The sequence below is a fragment of the Actinia tenebrosa genome, unplaced genomic scaffold, assembly GCF_029948245.1.
Source record: "Actinia tenebrosa isolate PJP-AT-01 unplaced genomic scaffold, QUT_ActTen_1.0 utg344__unscaffolded, whole genome shotgun sequence".
Taxonomy (NCBI): Eukaryota; Metazoa; Cnidaria; class Anthozoa; order Actiniaria; family Actiniidae; genus Actinia; species Actinia tenebrosa.
The window spans coordinates 84,644-111,273 of record NW_028292606.1 but is presented as its reverse complement, the minus strand read 5'-3'; the positions used below and the strand labels follow the sequence as shown (position 1 = coordinate 111,273).

At 36.5% G+C, this 26,630-nt stretch overlaps 1 protein-coding gene and 1 non-coding gene across 2 annotated transcripts; both read left to right on the top strand.

Annotated features, from left to right (window-relative positions):
* The first annotated feature begins 370 nt into the window (after window positions 1-370).
* LOC116307659 (uncharacterized) lies at window positions 371-24,893 on the top strand. Its single transcript, XM_089025503.1, has 14 exons — window positions 371-437; window positions 1,166-2,770; window positions 4,967-5,112; window positions 6,574-6,841; window positions 7,325-7,708; window positions 7,895-8,123; window positions 10,064-10,371; window positions 11,640-12,113; window positions 12,586-12,690; window positions 14,975-15,130; window positions 16,316-16,608; window positions 17,656-17,917; window positions 19,269-19,622; window positions 24,135-24,893. Exons 1-14 carry the CDS (start codon window positions 371-373, stop codon window positions 24,269-24,271), a joined length of 4,788 nt encoding a protein of 1,595 aa, XP_088881629.1. The 3' UTR covers window positions 24,272-24,893.
* On the top strand, window positions 14,408-14,514 carry LOC148904278 (U6 spliceosomal RNA). Its single transcript, XR_016118969.1, has one exon. It is a non-coding gene; the product is annotated as a U6 spliceosomal RNA (small nuclear RNA).
* Window positions 24,894-26,630: the final 1,737 nt, after the last annotated feature.

The window sequence follows — 26,630 nt, the reverse complement described above, 5'->3', positions numbered from 1 at the left end:
CCAAGTCATGCATTGCCATATCAACAGGTATTTATGTCCGCTGACCCTGTATTACACCTGCTGAAAACCTGCAGATCAATGAAAACACTACTATCCGACTAGAGGATTAAAGCAAGATTCTAATCTTGCCGGCGGCTTTTGATGAAAATATTTATTAATGCTCTCCATACCTAGCTTCTAATATTGAATATTTTTCAGTCATAAGACTGGGCTTATGGTAAGGTGTTGGTTAGCAAGGATGGCACAAAAACTTTTTTGTCATTTCTTGTTTTGTTGAGTGTAATTCAGTTTTGTTTAAAGGAAGTAGCCTGAGACCAGATCACTATTAGAATCTTTTTCGTTTGAAGAGAGAAGTGGTTTAGTTATCATAATGGTTTCGATTCAAGTCTTCTATATTTTTTCTGTCATGGTCATCATTTTATTGCTGTGTTCAACAGGTAAGTTAGCGATTTCTTTTTATTTCGTGTCGTATCAAATTATCATAAAACTGGTATTTTATATTACTGTACTATAGCAAGTTTTAATCTATAAAGTTAGATTTGTGTGGTTTAAATTTCTATAAATGTCTTAAATTTGTCGTTTAAAAAAATCCATAGGTTTTTTCGAAAAGGAAATTATAGAATACCGGCTGTGGACCAATACTGCTTGTTGTCAGTTATATATGATTATATAATTTCTAAAATTTCAAAAGTGCAAAATCCAGTAGATAAATTCTCCAATGCTTGCCCAAACGTTGGATCTTTTTAAAAAATTAAAAATCTTACATTTGAAGCTTTATTTTACTTAAGAAAATCTTTAACTTTATCAAAATATTAATAACAGTTTTACGCTCCTTACGTTTTGTTTGTTTGTCACATTTTAGTGTTACCTCAGAAGATTCTCTCCGATTGATTGATCATTAGTCTTTTGTGTCGCCGGTGTGTTTGTGTTTTAAATCGAAACTAATAAAGCAAATAATTGTTTTGGTAACCCGAGAATCCCTATGAAATAATACTATTTTACATCTGATTTGATCCTTTATTTCTAAAAGATCTTTAACCTTTCTGTCTGCTTGAATGTGTGTATGACAAATAAGACTCTGAAAATGCTTATCTGACGGTCCATATCATTCTCAGTATGACTTTTTGCTTAAACTGATGCTATATGCTATCTTTTTAATTTACAGATCTAACAAGCCAAACTAGAGTAAGAAGATCTTTAGATGACTTGGAAGATGGCATTGAAAACGTTATCATCGGAGATGTTACTCAACCGAACACATTTGATGAGGAAATGGGAAATTTTGAAGGAGAGAGTGGACAAGCTGAGCAAACAGGCGATGACATTGGTCTGAGTTTAGAAGGAAGTTCTGGATCTGCTGAGGACTCTGGATTTAGTGCTTCCTCGACATTAGTATTCGTAAAACCACATACAGTAGAAAAACGAAAAAATATAAACATAAGAGGAAACGACTATTCGATTACATCCGGCGATGAAGAGGTCGTTAAAGAAAGTTCTACTCCAGTGGCATCGTCAGGCTTTCTGCAAGAAAAAATCCAAACACGTCTAAAACTAAAACTGAAATCAGATAGAAATATAGTTGGGTCTGGATACCAGGAAAGTAACCGACCTAATAATGAAATAAATGGCAGTGGAGTTCAGGATATGCAACTTGTATCAAAGAATGCTGAGAAAAAGGCTCCAGCGATAAACGAAGGCGAAAACATCGGGTTTTCGGGAGTGATTAATGATAACTTTTCAAGTGGTGATCTGGGGGACAATATAAATAAAAATTCAAACCAGATGAAGCCAACCAAACAAGACGTTAACAAAAGTCTTAAAAATGCAACTAACAGTTCTCGAAGTTATGAAGAGCCAAAAATTCTATCAAGAGAAGAATTTATAAAGTACTTGACCGCTAAGATTATTGCGATAAGGAATGAATCGCTTAGAATAAAGCAAGGTTCAGAAGCAAAAGAAATGAAGGGAGGACCCTCGTTTGTTGTTAATGAAGGCCATAGTAAGGGTGCAAAAAGTAGTTTAAAGTCAGGTGGAAAATTCATTATGATAAATAGTAATGGAATTCTAGAAAATGCGAACATGGAAAATAAAGTTGAAAACATGAAATCACAAGGTGGTGTTGCTGAAAAAGAAAGTACGCAGAAAAATAGCATCAAAATCTTGAATGTCCACCAAGGGAACAGGAGTTACTCTTCGATGTCGCCCATCTATCACTCTGTAAGCAACAGCCATTTTGAATTGGAAAAAATTTCGCAAACACAACATCAAAATTATGTCAAACCAAAAGAGGTTGACTTGAACAAGAAGGCGAAAGCCAAGGAAGAAGCAAAATTAATGATTGAAAGGACAAAGAAAATATCATCTTCATCCCCAATACATCACCATGACAACGACGAGCACAATAATAAGCACATACCGTCTCAAGCAGAGGCTGTCAAACAATTAAAGGATGTAAAGCAGGAGGAAGATCTCCGAAAGGAAAAAGAAAAAAAGCTCATCGAAGAGTCTGTACATCAAAGCATAAACAGTTTCCAAAAGACGAATAGTAACCAACTTGAATTAAATCATGACCAAGGAGCAGGTTTGAAGCACACGAAAGATGTAAAACAAAAAGTAGGATTGCAAATAGAAAAGGAAAAGAAGCTAATTGAAGAGTCGATATTTAAAACCACTCAGAATCATCAGAAAACCAACAATTCTCAGCATGATGACTTGAAGCCGAAGGAAGCTACGTTCCGCACCAGATATTTTGGTAAAAAAATTGAAAAAGGTAATATAACTCAATTAATAGAAATTTCACTCTGATTTGCTGAAGGTTATAAGCACTTGCATTGCAAATTCATAAAACTGGTTAAAGTCAATAGTTCCTTTTCGCATTCGGTAAATACCGCTGCGTTGTAAGACTGAAGACTCACCTGCATAGGCTTAGTTTCGGGCTCGCTTTAAAACAAACTATTCACAAAAGTCAGCTGTAATGTAAAGAATGCGCAACTTAAACAATACCAATGCTTTGAAATCCCACGGACTTTTAATGATATATGTGAATAGCTGACATATCAATGAGGCTAAGCCTGTGCAAATGAGCCTGTGTTGTTTAAAAACAGCGGTATGCATTGAATACGAGACTGGTGTAAGTCAGGCCATAAAATACCAAACCCTTACTGCCATTCGATGATTGGCCAGTCACATATGGATGTTGCCTATTAGTCGTGAACTATTTTTGTTTCACCAGTTTCGAAATGTTCCATGGTCCTTTCAACCACCAAATGAGTCCATTGTGAATCTGAAAACAGAAGATTCGATGCGTCTCAGCAAGACAACATTGATAAGATAACGTTAGCATTTTACTTTACGTCGATCATTATATTTATGAGAGGCCGCCTTTCAATATTGCCTATAAGCTGCAGATTATGTTTTTTCTAATAGACAGATTATTTTTTTCAGTTGGAAAGTGTACGGCTTTTATGTTTTTAGTGGTTCGAAACACAAACGGCGGATGTTTTTGCGAAATGTTGATAAATTTGCATTAACTTCATAAAAGCATGATTTTGAAAAGCAGGTAATAATCATTTGCTTCTTAATGCACTGATATTTGCGATGATTATTTAGTTTTTCATGTGAACAAGTTAAAAACAAGACCTTGGGGACAGCGTAGACTGGGCTACCTGGCTGGGGACAGTTTACTGAGTCCAGCCAGTAAGAATCTAAAGGCGATGATCGTGAGTGAAAATAAGCGGCAATAAGTTTCAAAAGACAGTGAAAGAGCTACTAATGTATAGTGAAAGCCATTTTGGGCAAAAATTTTATGACACATTTTCAAAATAATCGAAAAAATCCATTTTCAAATTTTGCTACACTCCTCAAAACTTGCTTGGATAGAAAGAGTCGCTAAATCGGTTTAAAACGTCAATTAACACGGTGAAACAAGCTAATCTTCTCTGAGAATTGCTTGACTTTCCTTCATTAACCCATATTTTTAAATCGATGCTGAAATTCTCATTAACGAGTGAGCAAGAAATTGAATAATACAAGATCGATCTGAAGGTCATGCATGCGTTTCAGAAATCTATATTCATCATTTTATCACTCTTCATATTACTGAAAATGAATAATCGAATAAACTTATTTGAAACATGTTTATCTGCAGTAGTTTCTAGAGCCCAAATACCTTTAAGGAATAGATTATCATCAGAATCGGATCATCTTGCACAAAAAAAAAAATTAAAGTCGAAGCCATGGTTCAGGCTCGTAGTTTTTCTTTAAAACATCAATCGAATAGTTTATCTCTTAGTAGTGATCTTCGATAGACAGAAAATAATGCTTTGAATAGCTGAATATAAAAGCATGAATATATTGTTAATTTAGTGGCCATGGAATTTGAAAATACTTAGAAATCCTCGTTTAGAAATCCTTGCTAACTTCTCGCTAGAAAATCCTTGAGTCTTGAATAACAGCAGTCAAAGAAATAAAGGATGCGTAGACATTAATTTCTGCCACGTGATCTGCTGGCTCCGCCCTCTCATAATCACTAAACAACATGGTGACATTGATTGACGGCTGGTACATGCTAATTAATCGGACTGTAGACAGGAACCCTATAGCAGATGCCCACAAAGGTCTCCTGAAGACCCCTGAGTGCTGCGCAATGTTTTTATTTTGTCGCTCAGGAATCAGAAAAAACCCAGGTGTCCCAGTTAAAAGGACTGATGGCTTTATGTTAGCATCAGAAGCTTTACCAAAATAGTATAAACTTAAACATGATTGATCTTTTTGGGTGAAGCTAAATGATTGTATTCCTTTTTCACCTTTCTTTTTACTGTACTGTTTTTGAAATTATCGAAAAAGTCGCTCGAGAACCTTGGGAATCCAGAGCCTTAGAAATTATCCAGAACTTAATAAAATTATCCGTGTGAATGCAAGACAGCCAGCAAGTATAACAAACTAAAATAGATGCTGATTTTTACAGTGAAAACGAAGTACAAGGAAGATAAACTTTTGAAGAAACTAGATGCTTTGAAGTTTGGAAGCAAACCATCAACTGTCAAGAAGACGATGACGTTCAAGAATCTCAAACAGTGTGGCTTGTTCGTGGAGGAGTACAACGTATCTAGGGTAAGTGATTTTTTCTTTCATAGCAAGTTTTTTAAATTACATTCATTCAATGTTCGTTGTGAATCCAAGGTTCTTTCACTGGGTGCCGTTGCATCACTTTTTTGTGGGAAGCTTGGGTAGTGCAGGTTTGATTTCCAGGCTCGGTTTCGTAAGTAAGTAGGTTTGTTTGTTGGGTTCTCCGTGTTTTTCTCCGTCTACGAAAAAAAATCAGCTTCTAAATTCTAATTCGTTCTATCGATAGTCTTATTAAGTGGGTTGTGAATAATTCGTAAATTGATCCAATTAGAAAATTACATAAAATAACTAAGCCATCAAATGGTGCGGACCTTGAAGAACAAGGATAATAATACGAGTTAATTACGTAGTATTCTCTAAATAAGTCATTGGAAAATACCACTTGATAAACCTGTATTCCTAGGGTTCAAGACTCTTATGTTCCACTTGACGCCTCAGTTATAATTAAATTTAATAATAATAATAATATTCTTATTCTCTATATAGTGAATGCTAATGACTTTAATTTTGAGAATACTAATTAATGAGCCCGTATAGACCCCTTGCAGCACGTAGGAAAGCAGCCCCTTTTGGAGTACATAGCAATAGGTTTCCAAAGCTGTCAGGAAATTAAAATTCTTTTGTTTCGTCATCGAAATCATAGTTAATGGAAAATGCTAATTGGGACGACTTTTTTTTAATTATTTACTTCTACATCTCTTACTTTAAATTACAGATATTTACCTACCCCCTCCTCTTTCAAGTTCTCTAACTTACAATTATATTAATTATATATAATATTATTTGGCCGAACTTCTCCACATACTTTTGACTATTACAACTGCCTACGGTTACAATTTGTAGTAATATCTTAGAATTTAAAACTCTGATCGCAAAAAAATTGATCACAAATTGTTTCAATTATTGACTGTCCTGTGAAAACAAGAGGAAAATGCCTCATTATCCTTGTAGTACTCTCAAACATTGATACTGCGTAGTTGTTTGTGTCACAATATTTGTATTCCAATTGGCGGGAAACTGCTGCAATGGTTATTGGTATACGATCATCCTGTGCTTCAAGGGTATTTTTCCAATAGGACGTTTGCGTGATTATGGCGTCATTTGACTCTCACTATACCATAATGCTTCTCGAATTTTCTTTCTTATTTAAATTTGTATTCCCTCATGAGAATAGTAAGACAATTGGTGCTAATTAACTGAACAAAAGAAAGTGTGCAATGGAGTCTGGTAGTAGAGGTCAATGACGCCATCATGCAAACGTCCTATTCGATCTTTGAGTTTTCATTTAGTTTGGAACCTAGCTCTGTTCTGATTGTTCCACAGTAAACCATAACCAAAGCTTTATAGATAGGTCTTGCTAGATAGGTCGGTTAGAATTTGAACCAAATTTAGATGCAAGTTAATACATTTCGATTTCCGCAAAAAAAATTTTTTTTCTATTTTTAGACAAGCGCTTCATGGAATACGAGACTGTTCTCTCAATACTCGTACCTTTATGAGATACCTGAACATTTTTCTGAATGTTCCACCGTGGGTTGGTTTAATAACACAGACATGCGCGGTAGCGTATTTATAAGCTTTCAAGTGAAGAGTATTCTTGGCAATACGATGATGAATAACGCCCGCGTGTGTGCCAATTACTGCTGCCGTGAACCACGCTGTAAAGCATGGACTGTAAGAATACAGGAAGGAGAGACGCGAAACTGTGACAAAGGTAAGTATGGCAATAATCGTGTCAAAGTGGAATTTTTAACTTAAAAATCATTTTTAAAATTAAATCAATCATCACGAACAAGGCAATGTGTTATGTGCCAAAGCCGTATGCTGACACGGAGAAAACGGCCGAGTTCTTGATAATTTAGTATGTCATGCCAAAACCCAATTCAATTATCGTTTTATTATTTGTAAACTAAGCCGAGTCGAGATTTAGTTCTGCTTTCGAAAAAAATAGCAAACGTATTTCAATTAATCTCCGTTGTAACCTTGAGTAAACTTGACATGATAAATGTATTATGTTCAAAAAAGTCTACAGAGAATATATTTATCTTGTCAATCTCACACGATGTCATGGATTGGCTCCAGGTTATTTTCCAAGCAAAAGCAAAGATAAGTGAGCAAAATGTATAATGAAAAAAAAAATGGCACATTTTCAAAATAGTTAAAAGTATTGATGAAGAGGATTTTTTGATATCTACAGGGTCATATTGCTGTTGGTTAAAAAGTGCCGTGCCTGATATCCGTTCAGGGGTAGACAACTGCACATCCGGGATAATACGTCGTGTCAGCACCAAAGATCCACCAATAGGAATGCGCTCTGCTGTGCCGCTCGGCGGCCTGTCAACGGGCTCCTTTGAGTTGCGCGCAGATGGGACCTTCCACGAATGGACCATAGAAAACCAATCTCCAGGTGGATCTGCAAAGTTGAACAAAGGGTCGTTGGATATGGCAGTGCTTGGAGTACGCGTTGCAAAGGGGAATAAAAGTGAGGCAGCGTTGTTAAGGACTCATCCCCCACACGGGTTCCCTGGGGTAGAAGAGTTATCGTATTCAGGAGCCTATCCTGTCAGTAAATTGTCAACTGGTAAGAGAAATGATATTTTATTGCCTTTTTTAAAATAAAATAAGCCTTTCTTGTACGGCAGAACAATACTCCAGAACATGTTATAAAGATGGGAGTAAACTTGATCGCCGCGTAGCAAAAGTATACATTGATTACAATCAAAACGTCGATTTCTCTAGCATAGTGCTTTCTTTTCTATCTCGCCAGGTGGGAACGTACTAGCTAAAATGGTTGAAATGGACATATATGCGTATCCGGTATTTCACCTTCGAAACCCGTACAGTTCTGCTATTCCTGCAGTGGCATTCACTATTGGCTTGAAAAACAAAGAAAAGAGAGATCCTGTCACAGCGTCATTTTTGTTGAATCTTCCTCTTGGTTATCAAGATGACACGATACGAATGGGTGATAACTATGGTGAAGTGGTTTTTACTAGGTAATGAGAAAAGAATAGAGCAGTTTTCGAATGGCTGTAAAAAAGTCGGAGCCTTATTCGTGCCTTGCCGTGACAGTGATATGAATTTTGATGAGTGGATATTTTCCCGCACAATGTGATTGGTCTGACAGTTCCGTGACCTTGGCGTGACAGTGTCTGCGCCGTGTTTATGCCGTGTTTATGCCGTGTTTATGCCGTGTTTATGCCGCGTTTATGCCGTGTTTATGCCGTGTTTATGCCGTGTTTATGACATGTTTATGCCGTGTTTATGCCGTGTTTATGCCGTGTTTATGCCGTGTTTATGCCGTGTTTATGCCGTGTTTATGCCGTGTTTATGCCGTGTTTATGCCGTGTTTATGCCGTGTTTATGCCGTGTTTATGCCGTGTTTATGCCGTGTTTATGCCGTGTTCATGCTGTGTTTCGGACATTTGATTGCATGGAGAGTAAATTATCATGCTATGTGATTGTTCTGACGTATGCTTTGCCGTCGTGTCACGACCGTGTTTGTGCCGTGAGCTTTTCACAGTCATACAAAAACTGCTCTAATACTACGATGTAACTAAATTTGTAAGCACACGTTCGCGGGCAAATGAAGTCGCAATCAGAATTTTTAGAACTTGGCATAAGCACACCTCTATATGCGAATAACATCATCACGACAAGCGCACGTGCATTAGACTCCCGTGTAGAAAAGCTTCGGGCAAACAATGCTCGCGAACGTCCTTGAGACTAACCTTATGCGCTAGTTTTTGAAATATTTTGTTTTAGTTTAATTTTAGACTTGGATAAAGGTGACTTGAATATACAGTTTTGCCCCCTGTTAATGGTCGAGCGACCAGTGACTGCTGGAGCGGTGATTATGAAGTTTTCCAAAGTTTGACTGATCGGAAGTAATACTAAAACGCTTATTTTTTATCCTGAATGTCGAATTTTCTCTGATGTTCAAGTCTAAAATTATTCTAAAAAAATTATTCCCCTCAGGCTCAGTGATTGTGGCGAATATTTCATGAATAATCACTTCGCCTTCAGCGAATAATTGTTAATTGGTATAATTTTAGACGGCTTAAATATAGAGTTTTGCTCACTGTGATTGGTCAAGTGACCAGTGATTATGAGTCGATTATCACTCACCCTTGAGCAGTTATGAGGTTTCCCAAAGTTTGCCAAAGCGGAATTCATACTAAAAAGCTTTTTAATCCAAAATTTCATCTTTTCCCTGATATTAAAGTCTAAATTAGACTATAGCCAACGTGTTTACTTAACAATCCTTCGCTATAATAAAAGCAAGCTGGTTTGGATATATAACTATGTGTGTGCTTCCAAACTTCTTTTCCTTGTTCGTGCTGGAAAACATCCCTACTTACGAAAATTCCTTTAGCCCTCTTCAATCAATTGGATCTCCTCTATTTTCATCAAGTTCTACTGCTGATTAGCATGGTTTTGGGGTTCGTCGTGAACATAAAGAGCATAGAGTCAGTGATGATTTAATTGATAGCTGGCACATGCTAATTGATTGAACTGTAAACCGGAACCCTAAGCCCGCAAAGGTTTCTTGGGTAAGGTCCTAAGATTCCTGGGGAATATTGTGTAACTTATGCCCGGTGTTTCACAGGTAACCCGGTAAATAAACATTGTCTAAACCTTTAGCATATATTGATGATGATTTTTAAATATGTGAACCAGTCAAAAAATTTTTATTTAATGAATAACAACAATAACAACAACAACAATAATAATGATGATCACAATGATGATGATGATTTAAATAACTTATATTGCACAACAATTAACAATATTGATATTGTGATTTTCTAATGCACATATCAGTGTTTAGCATAAAAAGCGATGTTCGGCTATACTTAATTAGATTATCATTAATTTCTCTAGTTTGTATATCAAATGATGTTATTTGATTCATTCTCTTATTTCTTGTCATTAGGAATGTCTTACCAGCGGACTGCGCAAGAGCATGCGCAAAGATGCCCAAGTGCATCGCTTGGACAACGAATGGTCCGAATGCATGTCTTCTTAAAGACAAAATGCCTAATCACGCATGGACTGCTGGGATAATTTCTGGAGTCAAGGGACAATGGAATACAAATAACTCAATGTTGACCCTCGAACGACCAGGATTCTTTCCTCAAAGTGGAAGTACAACGTTGCATGCCGTAGAAGGGGATGACAAGGAGATTTCTTTTGGTGTTGCTGATGATTTTATGGATATATGGAAAAAATTCAATGAAACAGGTCAGTTAATTCAGTATTCATTGGATCTGTAAAGAGTAAATATATACTTTAATTATGTATTTAATTTTTATATGTGGGCAAAACAATGTTTAGTCGACTTTCGAGTCCTTTAAGAACGTTCGTTCGCGGGTAAATGAAGCTGCGATTGCAGTTTTCAAGGTTGGCATATGCATACCCCAACATAACTTGATAAAAGAATGAAATAAAAAATGAGAGGATCACCGGATTCGTTATTTTGCTAAACGCTGAGCAAATATGGTATTCAGCTAGGGAAAAACGCCCTCTGTAGCGTAACTTAAGATAGACAGTTTACCACACATAATTCAATTTATTCAACTGTTGTTGCTTTTTATTTAATAGAGTTATTTGACTAATCAGTACTGGCATAAACGCTCTGCCTTTTTGCAACTTATTTCCAATTCCCCTTTAGATGGCGTGATGTTTATCATCTGTACATAAAATGTTATGGCATATTGTCTCTTCTCCCCATAAGATGTATATGAATCTGCCCCAACACCTGAACTATCATTCTTGTTTAGGGGATATTATGCAAAATAGGTCACGTGACCTGCATGTTCAATCAAACATAGGCAAATATTCCCTAAATGAGCAGTGGTAGTTCAGGTGTTGGGACAGTTTCATATACATCCTACGCTCTGCCTTTTTGCAACTTATTTCCAATTCCCCTTTAGATGGGGTGATGTTTATCATCTGTACATAAAATGTTATGGCATATTTTCACTTCTTCCTATAAGATGTATGTGAATCTGCCCCAACACCTGAACTACCATTGTTCGTTTAGGGGATATAATGCAAAATAGGTCACGTGACCTGCATGTTCAATCAAACATAGGCAAATATCCCCTAAATGAGGAATGGTAGTTCAGGTGTTAGGACAGTTCCATATACATCTTACTTGAAGAATGAAAATATACCATAAAGTTCTATGTACAGATGATAACCGTCACCCCATTTTAATTCAAAAAAATCGGGTGCATGGAAGTGAGGAACAAGGTCATGTGTCCGAATTATCTCAAAAATTCTCCTCCTAAAACCTTTAGCTCATAAAGTTATGTGGCCATGCCAATTTTGGCGATGTCTCAGATAGAAATGAAAGCTAAAGAAAATTAAAATTGTTCTAACCATAGATGGCCTTCAACTCATGCCTTAACTTACTTGAGAAAGAACTGTCTTATAGGCTTATGATAAGATATACTATCTATTATTCATAACATGAATTGATAAATCTTTCGCTTATTAAACAACAGGTCTTGCTGGGAACACGACCATTGTTCCAGTAGTTGGTCTACATGGATCAGCTTCAGTCAGAACCACTTTGAAACCCGGACAGACAAAATCCCTGACCATTATTATGTCTTGGTATTACCCCCACCGTGACATGGCCAAGGTTCATATCGGTAACTTTTACACCAACATGTTCCAATCAAGCCAAGAAGTAGCGGCGTATATGCGTAAAAATCTCCTGAAGTCAGTATCTAGCATTGCAACATGGCAAGAACCATTTTTGCTTAGTACTGGACCTTCTATGCAACCCAGCTCCACTGTTTATCGACTTCCTACCTGGCTGAATGACTTATTGATGAATAGTGTTAGCTTTTGGCGATCAGCGTTCTGGACAAAAGACGGAAGATGGAGGCAATGGGAAGCGTATGACTGTAACGATATTGATACCATTCATAATGATATGCAGAGAATACTTCCTTACATGCTGTTTTATCCAGGTATGAGTTCGCATTTTTCAAGCATGCATTTTCAATGAAAGGCATTTGTCTTAGCGGTGTAAGGCACTCACACCTAAATTCGATAAACTTGACGAACCCCAAAGCAATAAGTATGGATCTTTAGGGATTTTATTCAATAAACAATGACTTAAAATTTTGTTTATTAGTACCATAAAGATATTTAATTTCAACTTCAAAAAGGAAAAAAAACACGAACAAACAAATCATTAGAAGATGATACTTTACAAAAATAATAAATAAACAAACAAAAATATATATACTTCCAATTCATTGCACAATATTATGGAAAGGATTCTGTTGGTGTGTCTAGATGGTAAGAAACGTTCAACCTTTATGAAAAGCTGACTATAAGATTTAATTTGCACACCACTTAGTATAATCAACAGGTTTTTAAACTCATTTAATTCATTTTTTTAAATTAATATGCACTGACTGTTGAAACTTCCCACAGAGATCGTTCGCCATTTGTTGCTGTCGTGGGCAGGACATCAGTACTCCAATGGAATGATGCAAGAAGCATTAACTCAAGGATGCTTGGGAAAAACTGGAAAACTAGGTATGAAACATTAGCTACATAGAAAAATTTCCTATTTCATTATCTATTATCTATTAGCATATACCAACTTGTGTACTTCCTAAGAACGCGCGCGCTCATTGGTTAATTGGAGGTGAATATTGTACGACATTCACCTCTGAATCTCGGGATATTTAGTCGGCAACAAAATGAAATCTGGCGGCAATCGTTGTGTTACAATTCCCGATGAGGAAATTTATTAACTTATGAATCAGCAAGAATCAACATTTCTGTTTTCTACTGCGCATTACAATCTAATAAGATAAAATAGCTAAAATTCAAAAATTACCATTAAAAAATTTCCTTCCCCATCTATCCCTGTAAGATTAAAATTATGTTATTTATTAAACTATGTAGGAAATTAACCTATCGATAGAGGTAATTTATCTATATATCCCAAAACACGCCGTTGTACTTGGCTATTGTACGCCCTCATCTAGCAAATGCTACTCAGGTTTGGTCACCACAGTCTGTTGGGTTCATTAAACAAGTTGAACAGCAGTGAACAGCGGCGCGCAACCAAGTACGTACTCAAACTCCCATTCATCTGTGACACGGAGTACAAGGATAGATTGCAACTAACCAATCTGTTGCCCATCTCTCATTGGCATGAAATGCTAGACATCATCTTTGTAGGCTTTTTCGAAGGTTCTACCTCGGGATGTCGAGATGCGTGTGTTTTTTCAAAGTTTTATTCAAACGTAGTTCGAGGGTCAATTACATGTTTCTATCCATTTTGCTAGTTTACACGAATACACGAATACACGAATTCACGATTACACGATTACACGATTTGCTGTGGATGAAAAATTATAGGCATGAAAATGTAAATTTAACTTCTACCCAAACTCAAAACATAACTTACATATTTTATGGCTATCCATTCTAGAACAGTCTCGATCTCCTTCCTTTAATAACAGTCAACTCCTACTCTCTCTACTCCTCACTTCGACTTCCCCCCGGGCCCTACCAAAACAGCACTTCCACAGGAAGCCCACGGCAAAATATTATACGTCTCAACAATCTTCTTCTTCAAAGCCATTGATGGTTTATAAACGAAAAGAATAACTAGAAGTTCCTTCATAGAAAGAGAGGTGTTACCAGTCATGAGGGACACAGGCAGAAGAACAAGAGCATGAAGTAACAGCCGAGCAAAAACGTTCACTCAGAGAAGATGAAGAACATTAATCAGTCATCTACTAGCGCTTCTTGTTTTGTTAGAATGCTCTACCAGAACATCTACGAGTTAGGAACGTATCATTGACTGCCTACAAGAAATCTCTCCTTGAGTACTAACACCATGCTCCGCACCTTGTCAATGCAGTACTACCCGTGGCTTGCAGAGCACTTTATCCTGTTGCTCCTAGCTTTTTTCTCTCCATAAAACGTAATATAGGGAAAAAAGGACAAAGACAAAGCACGCAAAAAGAACTTTGTTTATAACTTATTTTACTTAAATGTACCATGCTGTAGTGGGTTCCCAGACATTCTATATTTATATACATCGTGTGTGTGTGTATGTATGCGTGGGTGTTTAAATGGCTAAGCTAAATAAATAAATAAATAAATAAATAAATAAATAGATAGATAGATAGATAGATAGATAGATAGATAAATAGATAAATAAATAAATAAATAGATAGATAGATAGATAAATAAATAAATAGATAAATAAATAAATAAATAAATAGATAAATAGGTGCTTGCTCCGGCAGCACATATACTAAAATTGGAACGATACAGAGAAGATTAGCATGGCCCCTGCGCAAGGATGACACGCAAATTCGTGAAGCGTTCCAAATTTTTATTTAATATATATTTCAATTTTCCTTATTAGTCAGTTTTTCATCTTATAATTCCTTCTTCTTTGTAAGTATTATATATTAACATATTCATATTTAAATAATGGACAAATTCTATTCGTTTTTTACAATCTTGAAAAAATGTATAAATATTTAAAATTTATTAATTATTGATTAGAGATTATTGTTATATTAATAGATAAATAGATAAATAATTAAATGAATAAATAAGTAAGTAAGTAAATAAATAAATAAATAAATAGATAGATAGATAAATAGATAGATAAATAAATGAATAAATGAATGAATGAATAAATAAATAAATAAATAAATAAATAAATGAATGAATGAATAAATAAATAAATGAATGAAAAAATAAATAAATAAATGAATGATGAATCAATCAATCAATCAATCAATCATTCAATCAATCAATCAATCAAATATATTTTATATTCAATCAGATTATGCTGGCGGTCGTGTGATGGCAGATAGTACGTCCATGTTCGTAGTTGGAGTGTATCAGTATTACCAATGGACAGATGACAAGATTTTGCTTGGAAAGCTCTGGTCTGCAGTTAAAAGAGCAATCGCATGGCTAATCATTGATAGTACTAAAGGTAATTTTTTTTGTTATTCTTTATGCATATGTTTTAATTCGAATTCGTTGACTGCTACGATTTTTGTTTTCTTCCTAGTAAATATTAAACAGGAACGTTGGGCATTATTCTGATTTAAAAAATTAAGCAATCAAAAGTTTATTAGGACATTTAAAAACAAACTACAAATATAAATATATAAAATGATACTCATTACAGGTAATGATGATAATGATGATAAACTTTATTTATTCACGCTAAAGCCTGGTTCACACGAGCAACGCAAACGCAAACGTAAGCGCAAACGCAAACGCAAGAAAACTACGTGTGAACTACAGTAACACAAACGCAAACGCAAACGCAAACGCAAACGCAAACGCAAACGCAAACGCAAACGCAAACGCAAACGCAAACGCAAGGAAAATACGTATGAACTATAAACAATCACTACTGCGCATGCGTATCTTAATTTACTTGCATTTGCGTTGTACGTGTGAACATTGCTTGCGTTTGCGTTTGCGCTTGCGTTTGCGTTTGCGTTGCTCGTGTGAACCAGGCTTAACATATTCAACTAGTGCTGATTTCCAATATAGGCGTGTAAAAAGTAATTACATAAATTTACAATAAAAACGTTCTTGATTACAATAAATAGATAAATGCATTTGCCAAAATAACCATGAAAAGAATTAATAGCCAAAGGCAATAGCCAAAGTATACAGTATATAAAAAAATTGATTCATAATAAATACGTGACCTTTATACGACGTCATCAAAATTACAATTCTTCAAGTTGCGGTATTGCCCATGGTCGGGCGGCGCGGAACCATCTTAACGATATAATTGATGGTCATTCATGCGGTCATCATTTACCGCATTCAAGAAATGTATATGCGCATGTGTAAGGTACTTGTGCGTAAAAAAGTCTAATAGCTTTGTTCTATGGAGTTTCCAAACCATTCCGCTCCATTAACTATGTTCTCAAGTGTTATATAACAAAACACTTAATGTCTGGTCTCTCGGGAAATTATTTAGTTCTGTTTTCCCTCGTGACCAGACATTAAGTGTGTATTATAAATTTCCAAAAATCAGGACAATTTATTAAACTACAAGCCTCTGATAATCCCTCAGTCCAAAAGCATAAAAAATAACCCATAAGGGAGATTAAGAGGAAATAAGGTGATTAAATTTTATTTTTTTTTTGTTCAGGCACAGGGCTACCATTCAGAAAAGCCACTTTTTATGATTTGGCTGGGATTGACAAATACGACCATCATATCTATGACAGTGTCATCTATGTATTAGCCCTAAAAGCATCACTTGCTCTTGCAACGATTATGAAAGATGACACTTTCGAACAAACAACAAATGCTGCGATCTCTAGAGCCAAGTCTCTCATAGAGAAAGAATTCTGGGTGGAGCATTCCGAGCATTATAGGGCATGGTGGGATATGGAGTACGGTGCTTCTGATTGGATAATGTCCGATTCCTTCTATGGGCAGGTAAATATATCTATGACTTTTGGGCGTTGGGGTTTCCCCATTTCGATACACGTGTTATTCTTTTGAGAATAAGACTTATTCCTCGTATCCCATTGGAAAAAAATGCCCATATCGATGCATTTGGAATATTTGCTCTTTTCGGTCTTTTTCCTCTCTTTCCAAAGCAGAAAGTTGTTCTTAAAAGTAAAATTATATAGCACAAGTAAACTGCGTAACAAAACATCCTCAATGACCCGTAAGTCTTCTGTTCTTTCGCGAACTACCGTAGTTAGCGTGTTTTCGAGGCTACGAAACCTAAGAAACCAGAGGCGAATGTATAGCCAACAGATAGATTGAGCTTTTAAAATCAGCACAAGCACGGTTCTAAATTTGAACAAATTCCTATGAATTATATACCAAAATGTTCAGGAAAGCCCAGGGTTTTCAAATCCACTTCTGTTTTTTTGACAGGTTCTGTTTTATTTCAAGAGAGACGATTTTCTATCTTGACCCCGGTTATGTTATACATTTTCTCTTGTAAAATACATCCAATAGCGTACATTCATCTCAAAAAGTACGGTGTTTTTTTTTCAATAGAATTCAATCTAAATAGTTGAATTAACTGAATCCACTTTTGTTTTTTGCCTAGATAGTCATTATTTTGAAAAAAGATCCAAAAACCGAGTTTTTGAGACATAACTTGTATGGGCTCACATGAGGGGGCGTGATGCTGAAATCGTAGCTGACCAAATGTTAACAGATTTTTTCTGATGCATATTCAAAGAAAACTGTTATTGCCTAAAAACCCTATCAAATTTTTTTCAATTTTCAATATTGATTTAACATGAAGTGAATAGTTGAATGGCAAAATTTTGTTATATAATTTTAGTGACGCATTTTGAAAATATCATCAAGGTTCATACTTCCGAAATGTTAAAGAGGAGTACTCTCCGGTACGCTAGCCCACGCTTTGTTACTTTGAATCGCGCGCGTTCATTTTTCTTAATTCACACGCTCCCCCAATGAGGAACGAACCTATTAATTTCAATATTGGGACATTTGTTTCAGGTATGGGCCAACACCCTTGGTTTGGGTGACCTTGTGCCAAGAAAAAAGCTCAAGCGTCATCTGGAAGCTGAAACCATAATAAGTAACACCCCATGGGGTCTGAGAGTCATCAGTACAGATAGGTCAGCGGTTAACGATGAAGACACATCCCTCATTCTAAGCCATCGGTTACCCGGATGCAAGTCTTTGGAGAACATAACAAAACATGATTCCGTATGGATGGGTGCAGACGCAGACTGGGCTTCACTGATGATCAATTTAGGTAAAAAAACTAATAATAATCTAGAGGGGGCGGTAATCGAGAGCAACAGTTCTTCTCATGGGGCATCGGACTCCCCTTATTAATCTAATCGGCCTTTACCACTCCATGGTTGGCAGAAAACCTAACAAGTTTTTTGCAACCCACTTGATAAGACTATCGATAGGTTGAATTATTGCGAAAGGAAAATTATTTAGATTCACAACAAATCAATAATGTTAGAAAGAAAGTCACAATTTGATTCATACTCAATAAGGACAGTGTCTATATCCGTACCTATATTCTAGCTACTAAAAATATTGAATCCACTAGATTAAAGCCCCGATTTTGATGGTATAAAGTTGACACGCTGGAAATAATAGTAAAAGTAAACGAAAATATTTATCGCGTAATATTTAGGAAACGCTCATATACATCTTTTTCATAATGTAACATGCTGGGTGCCTTGATGAATACTATCGACTGGCGCAAGTCGCTTTGAAAGTTAAGGTTTAGTTTTTGAGAAAATAAGTGGTAAATGATTTCTATGATGTCATCATTACGGCATAATGAAAAGGCCGCTTTAAACTAATTTATCATTTTTGAAACCTTTAATCCTTTCCTGACATTGTGTGAAAAGTGCTTGCAGATCAAGTTATTCAAAACGAAGTTGTAGCCGTTTGAATGCGGCTAGGTGTGCCAGACCAAAACTACCCAGAGCCTCCTTAACGTTAAAAAAGCATTTGGTTTTTGAAATTATTGCTACAAATGTAAGAAATCGTGTTAACTGCGATAAGTAAGAGCTATTAAATTATATACCACAGGAACACCAATAAACTAATTTATTTCTGCCGTGGTCCCTTGGCTTGTGCTTATGGTGACTTCTTTATTCATAAAGCGATTACTTGGCGGAAATAGGGCTGACTACAAGTGGTGACCCTAATAGTGGATTATTATTCACTAGTAGATGTGCGCTTAACGGGTGTGCTCACTTAACAGGATGACCGCTTATTAATAAGAGTGAACACGGCTTTGATGTAATATTTCAAAGCCGATAATGAGGACTTGACGGGATTTCAAGTCTAAGCACTTAGATAACTAATTGCGCGGACTTGAAATCCCGTCCAGTCCGATATTGGAGGCTTTGAAATGACTTCTCATGCCTATTAATTATTCGACTTGGACTGAATGCATTCCTTTGACAGGAATTTACCAGTTTTCAAGTAACATCATGTGACCCAAAATTAGCCCATTGATTGGCTGGTTTACTCATGAATTATTAATGAGTATGAGAATATATGTTGCACTACACATGATGAAATATATAGCAATGGTTTTAATTTTTTATAGCTCTAAAATATTATTCTTTTTGTAGAAACGCATCCACAATGGGCATTACTACAAGCAAAGAAATCCCTAGATCACTGGCGATCGACTCTTAACGACCAATGGAACATTCATGGTCTCATGTCCTCTGGAGGGTATGGACAGGACGGTTTGCCATGGGCTAGTTCACATCACAATTCTCATCTTGTTATATGGCATATACCTCTTGCTATAAGCGGACAGCAGTATTCAGCACCAGATAGGACGTTAACATTTTGGCCAAAAGTTGAAATTCCCTTTGAGTTACCCTTTTTTGTCCCGACAGCTTCTGGCCTGATTGAAGGCCGACTTAGTGAAGATACAGAAGAAGAAGAAGAAATGTTTACATTCAAAGTTACATCAGGTATGATGAATATTTCTTTTGTTTAGTTATAGATAACATTAACGTTTTTAAACTCTCACACTCATTAGCATATTGGAATTATAAACCTTCACATAACTTAAGGTGGCTGCCTACTTTTGAACGTTCGAATTGAGCCCACGATGAGCGCGCGCTCAAAAACAGCTGAAAAATCTACAAGATTTTCTTGAAGAACCAATACTCAAATTTTGCACGGGACTCTCTATTTTTTAATAGCTCATTTGAAAAAACTCCTAAAAATCTAGGTTATATCAACATTTTAGAAAAAGTTTAAATCAGTAACACATGAAAAAATAGATTTTTGTAGGGATTTTTGTTCGACTTTATGAGATTTTTTAAGAGCACCGAAACTACAAAATATGACAAATCAATGTATCTCTGTATTTTTGTAGAAAATATCCATGTATTATTGTAGAAGGATTGACTAGCCTTAATTCGTGCAATCTTATAGTTTTCAAATAACTATTATCTTATGAATCTTAATTTTTTTCTAATCACTTCCGGTGACGCAATTTTTACTCCAAAAGCTCGTGCGTAGGCTTCCATTAAATGCTGATTATCTCGAAAACGAGCTCGAGACATCCTATTTTTCTTTCCAGATTTGGAATCAGAATTAAATTTCAATTCGGAAAATCGAAGTCTTAAAAAAAGTTTAAATCAATTTCCAAAAGTAGGCAGTCACCTTAAAGACGGATCACTAAAATCAAGAAATATTTAACCATTGAACTATTTACTTCATGTAGAATTAGGTTAAGGATATTCAAAATATAAATCATTTAAATTAAGATATTACTAATAAATATATAAGCTAAAACTAATAATCATACAAACTAATACTATGTTCATACTATATTTAATGTAATACTATATTTAGGAAAAACATTTTATATTATAATAAGTTATTTTCAAACTAAGACTATGCACCTCACAAAGAAAGAAGAGAACTAAGGGCGTTTTCTGTTACTTAGAAATGAAGAAAATAGATTTAAGCTTCCTTATAAAAGCTCCGGCTGATTTACAGGAACGTATTTCAGAAGGAGGTTTGCTCCACAATCTAGGTTCAGCAAGTACTAAGACGAGCTTTAGGTTGCACAAGAAGTTGAATTGAGACAGAACGTAAAGCATAGCAAGAAGAACGATAGCTTAAGAGGTCAGACAGGTATATTGGGGCAAGGGCATGCAACGACTTATAGGTGAGTAGAAGCATTTTAAAAACAACTCTATAGTAAACAGGCATCCAGTGGAATCATATATACCTGGCATAGTTTACGGAGGGCTGCACTGCAGCCAACGGCAGCATTACACCCAGCCCTCCCTAGAAAGAGATAGTATACGAGAGGGTGTATATAAGCAATGCAACCCCAAAAGGACCACAGACCAGAGTGTGATGGCAAAGCCGGCCTAAATGCACGCACCCCTCAGCTTGGAACCAAGGCTTGTAGTGATGTAGCGATCGATTTAGTTGCTCGGCAAACCCGCGAATACAGAAAAACAAAGCGTCTAACCAGAAGAATAAAGGAAAGAGGACAGGAGGAAGACCGTGTGCGAATTGTGGAAAGGGAGCACATTCCCATGCGTTGCCCGGCTTATGGTAAACAAAGTCACAAGTGTAAACAGTTAAATCACTTCGCATCGATGTATCAAACGAAAACTAGACAGCAAAAGAAACCAGCGAACAGTGTCATTGAACATGAAGATCAAGGGAAAGATTTGGTAGAGGATCAAGGTAATGAGTTAGTAGAAGATGAAAGTTTAGATAATTTTGAAATATTTTTCATTAGATCATTTGGAGTAGGAGAGAAAGAGTGGGTCGAGACAGTCAACTTTGGAAATGTACAAGTCAAGTTTAAATTAGATAGTGGAGCTCAATGCAATGTTTTATCTAAGAGCCTGTATGACAAGATTACCTCGAAACCATTGGATTCAACAACAGTAAAGCTCGAAAGTTATTCTAAAAGCTTTATCAGGCCCATAAGAAAACGTAAATTGACAGGTGAGAACATAGGGAAAAAGCACAGCCTATGTTTTCAAGTTGTGAATGGAGACTACACACCACTCTTAGGACGAGAAACGTGCGAAAAAATGGGACTAATCCAACGTGTGATTTATGTGAACGTTGAAAGTCTTCTAAAGAATTATGCAGTTATTTACTCTGGCATAGGATGTTTACCTAGACAATACCATATCACAGTTGATCCTAATATTCCTCCTGTAGTCCACCCACCTCGCAGGATAGCACATGCTAAGCGCAGTAAGTTGTAACAGGAATTAGATCGCATGTTAAATTCAGGAATAATATAGAATCTAAATATGGCAATTAAACGCATGCAGCACCACTCCGACTTCAGAGAATGCTCGTACAGTTGCAGCGCTACCCAAACATCACTTTGACCTACAAGCGTGGAGAAGTAATGTATTTTGCTGACACATTGTCAGGAGCGTATTTGAAAGAAACACTAGTAAACACAGAAAGTGTTGAAGATCAGTGTACCAGAGCATATCATTTCAGATATCCAGATAGATAGATTTGCTGAAGCAACAGCAAAGGGCATAACCCTCTCACTACTTCAAAGTGTAGTTATGGCAGGATGGCCAGAAACTAAAGAACAGACGCCAACCAAAATCCATGATTATTGGAACATAAAGATGAGATAATCTCACAAGGATTACTTCTTAAAGGAGAGAAGATTATAGTACCTCAAGAGCTGAGAAACGACATGTTAGACAAATTGCAAAGTGGTCACCTAGGAATCAACAAGACACTACAAAGAGCAAGACATGTTCTATATTGGTCCAAAATGAACCAAGATATCAAAGAAAGGATCCAGCAGTGTGCAACATGTCTAGAAAATCAACCAAGCCAGCGAGCTGAACCATTGCAGAGCCATGAAATTCTGCCTTTGCCCTGGTTAAAAGTTGGTTCTGACTTACTTCAAAAGGACCCCTACACAGCACTTTTAGCTTACATAAACACACCCATAGATGGAGTAAATCTGTCACCTGCACAGATGCTAATGGGACGCAGACTTAGAACTACAGTTCCTCAGACAACGGAGATGCTTATTCCAAAAAGCTATGACCCACAAGAAATAATTGGGAAGCTGAAACACAGACAATAAAGACAAACGTTTTACCACGACAAGTCAACGAGACCCTTGATGCCCTTAAAAGAGGGACAGATGGTCAGAATACAGGAAGACAAACAGTGGAAACCCGCACAAGTAGTAAAGAAATTACTTGAGCCACGCTCGTATCTTGTCCGAACAGAGAAAGGGACATTTAGGAGAAATCGCCAACATCTCTTAAAGAAAGAAGAACCAAAACTTCCTGATGCAACATATTACTTCTAAGAGCAGGAACCAGCCATCACAGGAATGACAACGAGAAGTATGCAAGCTAAACAGGAATCAAAGAAAGCTGAACAACCTGAAGTACCATCGACTGGAGTTACAACGAGAAGTGGAAGATTGGTAAAGCCACCAAAGAAGTTTGAAGACTTCGTAAAGTACTGAACATTGATACTTGTATCGAACTGCGGACTCTGAACGTTGTTGTTAAAATTTGTTATTCTCACGAAACAGTAATTGATATGTAGTGATTTAAAATAGGTAGAGTTAGCCCTTCATTTGGAAAAAGGGGGTTGTAATGATATTAATGATATTCACTGCATATGATGATGTAATGGTCCTTGCATAATGATAAAGTTTGCTTCGTTATGAATCCCGCCATGTTGTGTGTTTAAGTCACCTCCTCCCAAGATGATCGTTAACATCTTGACGTAAAAGTTGAAATCACCAAGGATAAAGATGGTTCCAGGTAGCACAACAACTTTCTCCAAAATTTCGAAAATCTGCAAAAAGAAAAAAAAAAAAGAAACTGACAAACCATTAACTTGCGATGGTGGAGGTCGATAGATAACAAAAATCCTTACATTAGTCAGATTCATTAACATAATATACAGATGTTAACCATTAACTTGCGAAGGTGGAGGTCGATAGATAACAAAAATCCTTACATTAGTCAGATTCATTAACATAATATACAGATGTTCAAATGATGAAAAACTAATGACAAAGTTTACTATTAATTCGAAGACTGTCCTTATACAGTAGACCAACCACTCCGCCACGTGCATTGTTGTGCCTGAGACAATGAAACTGAACTGAACTGAAAGGATGATTGACAGGATGATTGAATGGATGCATAAATGAATGAATGAATGAATGAATTGATGGATAAGTGAACGCGTGATTAAATGAATGACTAAGTGAATAAATCAATATACGGATGGATAGATGGATGGAAGAATGAATAGATGAGGTGAATAGATTCTCAATAGATGGATGGATAAATGGGTTAATGGAAGTTGGGAGAGATAAACTGATGAAGAGAACTATTAAAATTATTCTTTTCCAAACTATAAATTACACTAATTATACTAAATACATTCTTCACTGTATGCTATTCTAAACTGGCTATTTTTCTAATTTTTAGGAGAAATTATTTTAAAACACCTAACGATACTTGGGACTGCTTATGGCAATGGAGAGGTATATCTAAAAAAAGGCTCGACGATCACGTGGTCAAGACCGAGGCAAAATGTCAGGAATATATTAAATGAGTTGAAATAGGAATCATCCCTGATGTTGACAGTTAAATTAGGCCGATGGTTTGTGGTTATATAACAATCCTTTCATATTACAAGCTTTCTAAAATAAATAAATTATTTTCGTTGGAACCTTTAGCAAAGTAGACACCAATTTCAGCAGTTCCACATATTTATTTCTGATAGATGAGGCTGAGGCTACCAGCTCACTAGATACACGATGCTGACGAAAGAGGCCCAATACAGGCCGAAACAGCTGTCCACGGTTTCTAGTTGAGCTGGCTCATTTTACGCGACTTGAAGCTGTGAAAGGCCCATTGGCAATCATCTTCAGTCGTTTCTTATTAGGCTCGTAATTTACTACCTATTACGCATGTTCTTATACGATTTCCGAGCCCACCCCACACGGCTTAAAGCTTCATCTATCATGTACTGATTTTTCGTGGGATTCTACCAGCCCACTTAATACACCGTGCTGACCGTTCTTTAATTAATACTGGGGAAGTCCAAAATCTCTTGAAATCCTTGTTAATGTCGACTGTATAAATATTCTTTACATAACGTAATAGAGCATGCCTTGACAATAATATCCGTCACGTGATACGCAAGCTCCGTCCCGCTCTCTTGAAGAAATAGAAAACGCGTGCACGTGCTGTGTGCTGTCAAAAAGTACGCGGGGATTGGCAGAACACGAGAGAAGTGTTAGGAGAAGCACGACGCGTAGCAGAGTGCTACTGGACACTTCTCGAGTGTTGTGCCAATCCCCAAGTGCTTTATGACTGCACACAGTACAGCAAGCATGTTTTTTGTTTCTTTTGTAAAATACAAATTACAACTGTACAATAACAGATAGGAATGACGCAACGGAAAGTGCGCTTGCTTGCAATGTGCTCTCATAAAGCACGCGCTCCAAACCAATCAGAACGCGACATTCATAACAGTTATTTTTTGAGTGGGCGATGCATGAGCTGCCTAGGGACATCGAAGAGGAGTGGAGATCTTGGAAGTTAGAAATCCCTCATCTGAAATGTGTTGACATTCGGCATAGCCTTGTTCACACAAAGGGAGCAAACACAAATGTGGAAATCCATGGATTTTAGAGAAGATCTCAGAGTAACGGATGAGCAAAAACGTTTCTCTACCCAACTAGCTATGTTCAAGTCAAGGGTTGCCCCCACGAAGGTAGTCTCCTTACCTCGATTAGAGTTACTTGCCGTTGTACTCAATTCTAGACTTCTAAAGTTCGTGATACATTCGTTCTCTTTAAAGTTTGAGCGAGCTATTGCTTTGACAGGTAGTGAAGTAGCACTGGAAAACATTCGTGTCCAACCGCGTAGAAGAAATCCAGTCCTCGTGGGACCCACGGTTTTGAAGAGACTTTCCAGGTGTTGAAACCCAGCCGATTTAGTCATCCGTGGATTGCAATCGAAGACCTTGCTAGGGAAGAGTCTATGGTGGAAGGGACCAGAGTGGTTATTGCATCCAGAGGAATTGCGGCTGAAAATGATGATCATTTGAAATCTGTTCAGAAAGAAAGAAAACCTAAACAAGTTCAAATCCTTGCTGTCATTGCTGACAAGCCTGCTGTTGACTACACACGCTATGCAAAGTGGTCAAAGCTCGTTCGAGTAACTGCCTATGTATTTAGAAGCATAGAGAACTTTAAATTGAAGAAGCATGTGTTTACTGAGGCATTGATAACCACAAAGATAACCAGAGCTGAAACGTACTGGTATTGTCAAGTACAGAAAGAAGTTACCCTTTATAGTTCGTTTAATCTATGAAGGCTTGGAAAATGGAAAAGAAGTGGTTTTCCAAAGCTTTTGATCATGTGTGGCATAATGCTCTAATTTATAAACTTGAAGCATTAGGTATTAGAAATCTATTTCTAAAATGGTTTCGTAGTTATCTTTCAGATAGAAACGAAAGATAGAACGAAAGTTCTACGCAGAGGTGATAATGAGAATAACATTATTGATGATAATGAGAATAGCATTACTTTTGGAGGGCATATTGTTCATTTCTGGCCCTTGTAGCATCATTTGCACACTTGCTACGCTCGGCTTTATTTTTGTTATAAACGTTCATAAACAATAGATAAACTTTGAGCACGGGAAGGGAATTGATATTCAGCAGGAAAGACCGGGGCTATTGAATTGAACTGAATTGCTCATTATAAACACAAGGTAAATAAATAGTTATAAAAGTAACAGTTAATTATCGAGAACGGAGGGAATAAGCCATATAAAGCCATATATGTAAAGGGTTATTGCCGACATTCGAGGTAATTTAGTATTTTATTTATCAATTTTCAAGATTTTCTATTAGATGTATATATAATTGACTTCAAAATAGCAACAAATAAGTAAGAGTTAGTTACCGAG

Excerpts from the sequence above, each read along its gene's own strand:
- LOC116307659 (XM_089025503.1), top strand. The coding sequence starts at position 371 with ATGGTTTCGATTCAAGTCTTCTATATTTTTTCTGTCATGGTCATCATT. Across the intron at positions 6,842-7,324 it reads GACGCGAAACTGTGACAAAG|GGTCATATTGCTGTTGGTTA; the intron begins GTAAGTATGGCA and ends TGATATCTACAG. Across the intron at positions 17,918-19,268 it reads TTCACTGATGATCAATTTAG|AAACGCATCCACAATGGGCA; the intron begins GTAAAAAAACTA and ends TTCTTTTTGTAG.